At 43.5% G+C, this 11,403-nt stretch overlaps 3 protein-coding genes across 4 annotated transcripts in view; 1 reads left to right on the top strand and 2 right to left on the bottom strand.

Annotated features, from left to right (window-relative positions):
• The window catches only part of LOC112049434 (uncharacterized), a 99,461-nt gene that overhangs the window by 9,817 nt on the left and 78,241 nt on the right, over window positions 1–11,403 (bottom strand). The window lies entirely within an intron of this gene.
• LOC112049427 (40S ribosomal protein S4) overlaps window positions 753–11,403 on the top strand; it is a 296,681-nt gene continuing 286,030 nt past the window's right edge. The window contains exons 1-5 of one of the 2 annotated variants that reach the window (XM_052882587.1): window positions 753–898; window positions 1,209–1,467; window positions 2,402–2,499; window positions 3,256–3,360; window positions 5,147–5,478. In XM_052882587.1, the coding sequence (XP_052738547.1) occupies window positions 896–898; window positions 1,209–1,467; window positions 2,402–2,499; window positions 3,256–3,360; window positions 5,147–5,473 (792 nt within the window). In that variant the 5' untranslated portion in view covers window positions 753–895 and the 3' untranslated portion in view covers window positions 5,474–5,478. Of the gene's footprint in view, window positions 899–1,208; window positions 1,468–2,401; window positions 2,500–3,255; window positions 3,361–5,146; window positions 5,497–11,403 lie in introns of those variants that run through there. The other variant, XM_052882586.1, reaches the window with a different exon arrangement.
• LOC112049428 (zinc finger protein 775) lies at window positions 8,469–10,221 on the bottom strand. Its single transcript, XM_024087303.2, has one exon. It carries the CDS (start codon window positions 9,941–9,943, stop codon window positions 9,044–9,046), a length of 900 nt encoding a protein of 299 aa, XP_023943071.2. The 5' UTR covers window positions 9,944–10,221; the 3' UTR covers window positions 8,469–9,043.

Genomic DNA, 11,403 nt, shown 5'->3' with positions numbered 1-11,403 from the left:
GCCAAGTCAGGATGAATTTTTATCGTCTATTCTATAGTGTGGGGTATCGTTATCGGTATTTTTTTGCATTACATAAGAGATTAAAGGGCTAACATAATCTACGGAACCCTACACTGCGTGTGGCCCGACACGCATTTGACCGGTTTTTTATTATTTGGTCAAGTAGTGTGGAGGTAATACCTAGGTGGCATCACCAAAATAAACATATAAATACGACCTATCCTTCAAGGTCATTGATTAGTATCATCTACCAATCAAAAAACAACACGCATTTTATAGTACACTTCCTATTTTACTACAATTTTCAAAGTATTTTATTTGTTTACATAAAAAAAGTATATTTACAATCACAAAACTAAATGGAAATACAAAGTTGGCAAATGTAATTAAAATGCCGGAGGCGGCCAGCGCTATCGCATGTTTACGTATCGCGCGGCTGTAGGTATTTATTTCAAAAATACGGCCGAGTTACAATACTGCTTGTATATATTTTTACTGTGGCAATTTGTTTGTTAGTGTGTGTAAAAATTACGCGTGTGTGTATTACGAGTCAAATTTATAGTTGTGTGTAGTGTATGGACACAGAATATACTTAACGGTGTTAAATGTTTTCGATGTGTGAGTTTACCTCGTCCCCCTCAAAAAATGACAGACTTTTTTGTTGGTGAATTTGGGTGTGAACCACGTCCAGTTATTAATGGTCTAAGGATCTATTCAACATTGGAACCACAGATTAATATGTTAATAACTGTAGGGAGAGATTTGAACTGCAGCGAGCAAAACGTCACTTTGACAGTAGCTTCATTGACAATGACAGTTTCTTTTTGAAGTTGACACTTTTACACTTGACGTTGACGTACGCGATCTCTCTTTCTTGTTAAAATTTGAGTCCAACATGGTGAGTTTATTTTGAAAATTTTATTGTTTAATCCATTTAAATCTGCGAGTACTAGTGATAAAGTAAAGTTTTTAATTATTTAAAGTATTTAGTAAACGTATCTTAAACGTTTTAATATTATATTTCGGGTTAAATATCGAGGTAATAATCGGCCCACTGAGTTTTTTTTCTTTGGGCTCGGTAAACGGTAAACACATAAGAACTTCAGTATAATCGGGATCGGTTAATATAGTCTCTAACACGACGTTTCTTGTCTAGTCGACCCCAGTTTTGTTATTGTGTTGTCGAAAGCGAATTGTTTACGTCTTAGGCTCGCGGACCTAAAAAGCACCTGAAGCGGCTGAACGCGCCCAAAGCATGGATGTTGGACAAGCTGGGCGGCGTGTACGCGCCGCGGCCGTCCACGGGCCCGCACAAGCTGCGCGAGTGCCTGCCGCTCGTCATCTTCCTGCGCAACCGGCTCAAGTACGCGCTCACCGGCAACGAGGTGCTGAAGATCGTCAAACAGCGGCTCATCAAGGTGGACGGCAAAGTGCGCACCGACCCCACCTACCCCGCGGGCTTCATGGGTGAGTACTGTGTGGCAATACGATGCAATGCCAGCAAACACGTATACTGGTGTCGCGGAGTAAGGGTTAGGGTCTGACATCGCTCCGAACGCAAAGGGGAAGGGGGACGGAGTGATACCGACTACTCCTACTTCACTAGAATACCGTCTTTCTTGAGAAATAAAACAAAACAAATTCTCTACTATGAACTCTAAAAGTAGGATGATTTAAAAACTTGTGAACCGATTTTCATGTACATTCACAGATAATTAAGCATCCTCGAGCAAGTTTCAGAGTGTGCACAGCTTGAAATGAAAGAAAAGATTAAAACTAAATTATTAATTAACTAATAGCTATAAACTATGTAAGCGTTTTGTAACCAACCTCTTGAAGGTACCTACACGTGTAGAAAAAATATCAATATTATTGAAGTACTCATTGTAAGATTGCGTCATTCTATATAATGGGAACGTTCACCCGCATTTGTACGGCAGTTGGTGGTAACAAAGAGCTGGTGCGGTCCAACACTTCACATTCGAGCCCTGAGTGGTACTTTGTAACAAATTTTGCGCGTTAGGGCTACACAATCGTATTTATTTACACTTAAGCCTAGTATGTCATATTTTTCAAGAAGTTGGTTATAAGAAAGGTAACTCTGAGTACATTTACAGTGCATCCTGTGTAGAAATTTGTGTTGTAAGTGCAGTCGTAGCAGCTATTTTATTTTGCCTACTTTTGACTGAATAGTATAAATGTTGAACATTTTACAGAAAATAGAAGTGAAATATATGTACTGACTACTGAGTAGTTACACTGCTGCTGCAAGCTCTCAAGTCTCAGCATGACTCGTGCAGTGTTGTGCGAGGGCGCGTGTGCTGGGCGGTGTTGTGTTCAGAGCGAGCTCTTATTCACACTCTAGTAAGAGTAATGTAACGTGGTGTCTGTTTATTTCCAGATGTTGTGTCGATTGAAAAAACCAATGAGCTGTTCCGCCTGATCTATGATGTAAAGGGACGTTTCACAATCCACAGGATAACCCCAGAAGAAGCTAAGGTTAGTTTATTATTATTAATTTTTTTATTATATTTTTAATGAACTATGCTGTATTGCACATTTGCTTTGCTTGAGTCACAAGCGGAACCCCAGAGCTGTATTCCATATTGGTTTCAATGCAGCTTTGTAGATAAGAAGTTTGTAAGGAACATCTAATAAATTTATAAAAGGAATTTTGTAAATTGTTAAACTAGATGGATTGGAGGTCTGTAGCTCCCAATTGTATACAAAAAAGCCTTACCTCATTAAGGACCACAATCAAAGGAATGTGACCTGAACTAGGTCACCGATTTGTGTGTTTGTTTCTGCAATTGTGTCCTCAAGTTGTGCAGCGCAGTGGCTCAGCTCGTGTGTTACGTGAAGCATTCTATTGAGAACAATACTGATTGTTAAGGAGCAGTACTTCCAGAATCATCGTCATCATCATCATCATCAACCCATATTCATTCATTCACTGCTGAGCTCGAGTCTCCTCTCAGAATGAGAGGGGTTAGGCCTATAGGCCACCACGATGACCCAATGCGGATTGGCAGACTTGACTCACGCAGAGAGTTATTAAAATACTCTTGTATGCTGGTTTACTCACAATGCATACAACTGAAAGAACTGAAAAGTTGGAGGTGCATGCCCCGGACCGGATTGGTATCCACACCCTCCGGCATCAGAGGCAGAGGTCATATCCACTGGGCTATCACAACTCTTCTTGGACTTGCAGAATGTATTTACTGTAATATATGAGCCGTTGTTCCCTTGCAGTACAAGCTGTGCAAGGTGCGACACGTGGGCACGGGGCCCAAGAATGTGCCCTACCTGGTCACACACGACGGCCGCACCCTGCGCTACCCCGACCCACTCATCAAGGTACACTTGTTACTGTTACTGATACATTTGAACTGGGAAACCCACTCGTAAGAAAGATTCCAGACAAAGTAGACTAAATCAAATCATTATTTTTTTTCTACAAGGTAGCCCCTGACTAAAATTTCACCTGATGGTTAGTGATGATGCAATCTAAGATGGAATGCTAAATCGCTTGTCGGTAGGGTGGTAACTAGCCACCGGCCATACCTGGACCAATTAGGAAAACCTCAATCGGCCCAGCCGGGGATCGAACCCAGGACCTCCGTTTTGTAAATCCGGAAATATTAGTTTGGTCTGAAAATACTGGGCCGAATTGAAAAGTTATTTCTCCATTAAAATCCTACATTATCTGTGATCTATATTTTGTTCCACATATTCCCACAGAAATGTGAATGCGACTGAAAGCATTACCCACATAGTTTTGATAGCCGTTTGCTAGTTTTTTTTCTTGAAGATAATATGAAATGATTATATTACCATTACTTAATTATGTTTGTGATAAGGTTTTGGTTGTAACTTAGCCACAACACTTTACATTTGATTGTCGAAATAGAAAAAGAAGGTGCTTAAATATGGCGGCACAGTGATGTACCTAAAATGAAGACAGACTGGTGGCGTACTAAAGTACAAATAAATAAATATCTCACCTACCTCACCTCGTTCTGTTTAAAAGAAATGCCTTTTGTATGGCAATTCAAATATATAATAAAGTTCCAAGTTTGATCACAGAATTGACTTTTCCTGCATTTAAACGTAAATTACATGAGTGGTTATTATTTCATTGTTTTTACTCTACAAAAGTTTTTTTTAATTTTAGCTGAATTACTGCTACTACTGCAAATTGACAATTGACATTTTGACATTTATTTTATATTTTTCTCAGTCGCTATTTTCATGCTTTATATCTAAATTTTGGATCTACTTAATTATTTTTTCTTGTGAATAATTTTTAATTAACGTGTACATAAGTACTATTGTAAAATATATTAGTAAAAATTTGCACGCTGATTTACTCGGTAAATTGTGTTTGAAATCATACTATTATTGTAAGATCTGATATTGAAGACCCACAATTTGGCAAATAAATTATTATTATTATTACATTTTTCATATTTTGGTGTGGTAGGTAATTACGTCTTTATAGTGGTGAAAAGAAAATTTAAAAAAATTGGGGTGATTTCCCTACATTTAAATTGAGGACACACGAGCGGTGCGGCGCCGCAACGTTGTGTCGCAGGCGCGCGGTGTGATGGTCAAACAATACATAAAACAATCATATGCAGGAAGTCCTCAGAAACAGCTCCTGTTTTGATGATTTTCAAGTCATGTTTTTTCATAAAACAACTCTAAGAGTAAGAAAACAAGGGATGATTGATTGTTTACCCATTAATTTTAGTGTAAAACCATGTATAACTTTTTATTAAGTAGTACGATTTTAATAATTTTGTTTAAATAGAAAGGGTATGGTCCCATATCAATTTAAAAAAAACAATTTAAACCCTAAGGGTAAGAACAGAAGATGACTGATTGTTTTCTCATTAATTGTATTGTAAAACTATGCGTAACTTGTTACGAAGAAATCCGCCTTCGATAATTCTTTATTGATTATTTCATATAAAATTGAGAAAACAATTCCAATCCTAAAGGTAGAAAAAGAGAGTACGATAAATTGTCTACCAATAAAATACAATAAATTGTCTAAAAATATTATAATGTATTCTTCTGCTTATAAGTTTCCTATATAAGTTTGTGTTTTTGAAGTCGGCATATTATTTGTTTTGTGTAGGTGAATGACTCCATCCAACTAGACATAGCTTCGGCTAAGATCATGGACTTCATCAAGTTCGAGTCCGGCAACCTGTGCATGATCACGGGCGGCAGGAACTTGGGGCGAGTGGGCACCATCGTGTCGCGCGAGCGCCACCCCGGCTCCTTCGACATCGTGCACGTCAAGGACTCGACGGGGCACACGTTCGCGACGCGGCTCAACAACGTCTTCATCATCGGACGCGGCACCAAGGCGTACATCTCGCTGCCGCGCGGCAAGGGCGTGCGCCTCACCATCGCCGAGGAGCGCGACAAGCGCATCGCCGCCAAGGTGGCCGCGCACTAGCAGCAATAAACGACTGAACACGAGCTCGCCTTTCATTCTCTCGCCACACTCGCCACACTCGCCACACTCGCTTGACGCCCGATACGGCTGCATGTCCTTCCTGATAAAACTACATTTCTGAAAATCAACTTCCCGAATTCCTGAAACATTTTAAATTTTCGTAGCAAGAAGTAAAAACAATTTTTTATATTTCATTACGCAAGGAAAAAATCCGCCACTAGCTAATGATAAGTTTTAACGATATAACTTGACTGGTTTTCAAACAACCTTACAAAAAGTATAAACATTATTCGAGTCAGGTGTCAAGTTAATCCACACGAGCTGTACTTACCATATTATTTGGCGGGCACTTGAAATTATCTGTACAATGTAAGGATACAACGTATCTTCGAACATGTAGGTAATTATATGGCATAGAGCTTATAGCAATCCTACAACATTAGTGTCGTACTTACTGTCCGATATTTTTATTGAAAGGCACTAAAACTTCAATAAAATATATTGATGAATCATCGAGACTAAGTTGACTCAGCGCTATACTACTAAGTTTATGCCGTAGCTATTTCTGAAAACTGTTAGTTTTACTATACTACGTGTGACGTTTGTCTTTTATTATGTTGGTGGCCATTTACAAATATCAATATAATGCTTAAAGTGAAGTAAATGTATACCTACATAAAGCATATTCTGGAAGTCTTTAAAAAACTGCTCCGATTTTTTAAAAATCATGTTTTGATAAGTTATTAAAACTCAGAAACCTTTTGGTTCGGGGACATAATCTATACTAATATTATAACGCTGAAGAGTTTGTTTGTTTGATTGAACGCACTAATCTCAGGAACTACTGGTCCGATTTTAAAATTACTTGAGAGAGAGAGAGAGAGCTCGATCACACGCACGTAGCCTTCTACCAAGTGGCGAGGACATCTCAAAGCCGACCAGCCACCCCACCTCTCAAACGCCCTGGCCGCCCAAGCGCGATCGAGGACATCGATAAGGCCGAATGTCTAGGCGACAGTCTCGAAGCCCAGTGCACTCCAAGCACTTCTGCACTCGTAAAATCACACGCGAAAAAAGAAAAGTCCGAACTCACTTCGATCATATCCCACCCTCCGGACGGAGTCGAAATTACCCCTACGTCATGCGAGGAAGTCTATGCGGTTATCAAGGGCTTACGCAAAAAGAGGGCCCAGGGCCTGACACGATTAGCAATAAAGCTTTAAAACTCCTCCCGGTCCAGATAATCAACCTCCTGGTAAACATCTTCAATATTCTCCTAGCCCACTGGGCCTTCCCCAGACGCATGGAAAGAAGCCACGGTCATTGGCATCCACGAGCCGGGCAAACTCCGCGATCTCCCGAATAGCTACCGCCCAATCAGTCTTCTTAACACCATAGGCAAGGTGAGATAATAATCTTGAATCGCCGCAAAGCCATTTGCGATGAGAAGCAACTTCTCATCAACCAACAGTTTGGATTTCGGTGTAGACACTCGTGTGTTCACCAAGCGCACCGCCTCACTGAGCACATCCTTGCCGGCTTTAATAAATTCAACAAACTTATAGCCACCGGGGCGCTTTTCTTTGACGTAGCTAAAGCGTTTGACCGAGTCTGGCATGAAGGCTTGATAGTCAAACTGAACCGGTTCGGCGTGCCAATCAAAATGGTTCGCTTGCTACATAGCTTTCTGTCCAACCGCACCTTTAGGTACCTACCGTATAGACGGCATCTCTCATCCCCCAGGGCTCCGTGCTCTCCCCGCTTCTATACTCGCTCTTCACAAGCGACACCCCCACCGACCCCCCGGACGTACACGTCGCACAGTTTGCGGACGATCCGCACTGTACACGACGGCCGTACCGTACGTACCGGCGCTCCGCTCGAGTCCGCCTCCAGAATTTAAGAAGCTTATTGATAAGTGCTATAACTAGACCGTAAGGAATATTTGACTATTTTTAAAGACATTCTTACTTTTAATTCTAATTTTTGTATTATTTTGTAATTGTAACTTTATAATTTTCTCGTTTAATTTGGTAATTATGACTGTTTGTGTTATTTTTTTTGTTTGTAATTTTATTTCTTTTAATTTAGTGCTGTGGCTTTTTTATTAATTTGTGACTGATTGTTATTATTTTGTTGTGGGGCAAGGCTGTTGGTATAAGTACATTCCATATTTGTACTTCAGAAAGAGCAGTTGGAGCAATATATAAATTAAAATCACGCGAGTCCCTTCGTCAAAAGTTTAAAGAAATAGGTATACTAGCCTGTCAATATACCTATATGTATAGGTACATATAACAGCTTATTCTATTTCTATGTAACACAAAATATTAATTTGTACGAACGAAAAGGAGATTTAAACCCACGTCTTACTAGACACGGGAATAAGTTAATTTCTGCATATAATTTCCAAAGAGTAAAAAACCTTTTGTAGGTTTGGGTGTAGGTACTCTTCTATAACAAGATCCCCAAAACTGTGATGGACCTGCCTTGCATAGCTTTAAGCAATGTGTCATAAAACATTTACTTAGTCGAGGTTACTACACCATTGGTGAGTTCCTCAATGATAAAGATGCTTGGAGACCATTGGATTAGCTTCCACCTTCACACAGGAAGTAAAACTATAAAAAATTTAGTTTCTTGCCGGTTTCTTCTCAGCAGAACCTACCTTCCGTACCGGTGGTAGAATCTTTACCTACATATAGTCAACTGACGTATCAATAGTGCTTGTAAACTGAGCCTACTTGAAATAAATGAAAATTCTTTACTAATAGAAAGCCCCTGTTCCAACCGGGGGTCTAGACAAGTAGGTACTTAGGTACAGTAAAAAGACAAAAGTTATATTATATACAAAAATGATTTTAATTTTACATTTTGTTTTTTAAAAACAAACCTAAGAAAATTTTTAAACAACAACAAACAGGTGTGAAATCAGGCTTACGTCAAACGCTTCATTAGTTTATACGACTACTCAAGTAGGTACTCGTACCTACACCACAGCAGCTACCAGTAGCGTAATGGCTAGGGAGCTTCGTCCGTGCAGCGTGCAGCGTGCTCCTGCGCTGCTGCAGTCTCCGGCAGTCGGCTAGCGGCGCAGGGTGCCTGGGCATTTGCAGCATCTTCATATTGAACACCACAGTATCATCTCTCACATTTAAAAGTTAAGAAAATGTACGTTTTCTCGTCTTGCACGCCGGAACAAATGGGCAACTATGTGAAATTGCGCGCGCGCAGGTGTCGCAGCAGGTCGCGCGTCGGGCGTGGTGCGCGCGTAGGTGTCGCAGCAGGTCGCGCGTCGGGCGTGGTGCGCTCGCAGGTGTCGCAGTAGGTCGCGCGTCGGGCGTGGTGCGCGCGCAGGTCGCGCGTCAGGTGTGGTGCGCGCGCAGGTGTCGCAGCAGGTTGCGCGTCGGGCGTGGTGCGCGCGCAGGTGTCGCAGCAGGTCGCGCGTCAGGCGTGGTGCGCGCGCAGGTGTCGCAGTAAATCGCGCGTCAGGCGTGGTGCGCGCGCAGGAGTCGCAGCAGGTTGCGCGTCGGGCGTGGTGCGCGCGCAGGTGTCGCAGCAGGTCGCGCGTCAGGCGTGGTGCGCGCGCAGGTGTCGCAGCAGGTCGCGGCGGCGCGCCAACGGTTTGCGGCACAGCGCGCAGGCGTGCGGCGCGGCGGCGGGCGCGGCGTGCAGGCGCACGTGCTTGTTAAGATTGCTGGGGTCGCCGAAGGCGCGCAGGCAGTGCCGGCAGCGCAGCGGCTTGTAGCCCGTGTGCGTGCGGATGTGGATCTTAAGCCCGTACTTGCGCGAGTACAGCTTGCCGCAGTACACGCACACGTGGCCGTCGCGCGAGCGCCCCCACGCCGCCGCCAGCGCCTCGAGGCGAGCGGGGTCGGGCGCGAGCGCGGGTGCGGGGTCGAGCGCGAGAGCGGGTGCGGGGCCAGGCGCGAGAGCGGACGCAGCGTCGGGCGCGTGCGAACGCAGGCGCTCGACGCACCGCAGCCAGAACGCGGTCGGCTCGAAGGCGGCGCACGCGAGGAACAGGTGCGTCTTGAGCGGGTTGGGCTGGTCGAAGCGCGCGCCGCACTCGTGGCACGCGTAGCTGGGCCCCGGCGTGCGCGCGATGTTGCGCAGCGTGAGGAAGGGCATGTCGAGCAGCGCCAGCGCGCGCTCGTCGAACCACAGGCGCAGCTCGTGCAGCGGCGCCGCGTCCGCCGCCAGCCGCAGCTGCAGGCGCGGGGCGTCGCCCGGCGCGCCGCCGCCGGCCGCGCACAGCAGCGCGCAGGCGTGCGGCGCCGCGTCGGCCAGGCGCGCGGCGCGCACGGCCCGCGCCACGCCGCCGCGCGCGCACAGCAGGCCGCGCGCGTCCACGTCCACGTACACGGCCTCGGGCGGCGCGCGCGCGGCGCTCAGCTCGTGCAGCGAGAAAGGCTGCGAGCGCGCGCCGCGCCGCAGCCCGCGCCGGCTCAGCACCAGCGCGCTGCACATGGCGAGTCGCGGGCGCAGGCGGGCAGGCAGTGAGCCAGCCTCCCGCTCCCGACCTATACTTATACGCGCGGGGCGGCAGAGGGCGGAGGGTCACCGAACACCCTCCGCAAATCGGTTCGCGAATAAACAATTGTTGCAATTAATCTCTATTCGGCGAGTAGGCATACTACGAGTACAATACGGCATGACCGTGTCCTGTAAACCTACTGCATTTTATGTTGGCAATTATCTCAAAATCAAAAAACATTTATTTGAAGTAGGCTCAGTTTACAAGCACTTTTGACACATCAGTTGACTATTTGTAAAGATTCTACCACCGGTTCGGAAGGCAGGTTCTGCTGAGAAGAAACCGGCAAGAAACTCAACAGTTGCTCTTTTTTTTTAAAATCATACAATAATATAATTTACAAATGAAAACAACATTACAATTTCTTATAGTTTTACTTTTTGTGTGAAGGTGGAAGCTGATCCAATGGCCTCCAAGCGCTGTTATCTTTAAGAAACTCTTCAGTAACCTCGACTAAGTAAATGTTTTTTTAACACATTGCTTAAAGCTATGCATTGGCAGGTCCATCACAGTCTTGGGGATCTTGTTATAGAAGAGTACACCCAAACCTACAAAAGATTTTCTTACTCTTTGGAGACGATATGCAGAAATAACTAACATATGCCCATGTCTAGTAAGACGTGGGTTTAAATCTCCTTTTCGTTTTTACAAATTAATAATTTGTCTTACATAGACTATACTGTTATATATAGGTATATTGACAGGCCACTGTTAGTATAATAACCTCATAAACAATTTATCGGCTCCCGATTTTGACCCGATAACCCGACCAACAACACGACACCTTATGAAGTTCTCGCATGACTGCTGATCAAGTGATCAAGGCTCGGACACAGTGGGCAGTGATTCTTGAGACGGCGCGTGGGAGGAGGTTCCTCACTTTGGAGCCTGACCACTGACCACCGGTTCCTTGCGCACTCAATTAATGTCCCGCCGCAAGAGGGTTAATAATGTTTTGTATTTTATTTACAATGTTGAAAATTAAAAAAAAAAGGTCAAATATATAAATGGAAAATAAAATAAAAGTGAATATACCTGTAGCAATAAAATAACTCTTAACTACAAAGATTAGATACAAGTTTTATACCAATTTACAAACCTCGATAAATGTATAAACTTTAAAATTGATAGTACTCTTCAGTTCCATAGATTATTTTTTTCATGATATTTTTTTGAATCGGGTCATCATAACGATAGAATAATAATTGCACTCAAAGCTTCCTCTACAAAACAAATAAAACGTCATTTGCTAAAATAATATTATAATACATTGGTCATTTAATCTTTAAAATCTTAATTACAGCAGCTACGTCATTGAAAAAACTGATTCAAGAAGTAAAATTTGAAAAATCAAGAAATAAATAACCTCACCTACTTATCTAAAACTTTAAAA

This window comes from Bicyclus anynana, chromosome 7 (genome assembly GCF_947172395.1).
Source record: "Bicyclus anynana chromosome 7, ilBicAnyn1.1, whole genome shotgun sequence".
NCBI lineage: Eukaryota > Metazoa > Arthropoda > Insecta > Lepidoptera > Nymphalidae > Bicyclus > Bicyclus anynana.
Note: the sequence above shows the minus strand (reverse complement) of the source record. Positions and strands in the feature narration are given on the sequence as shown.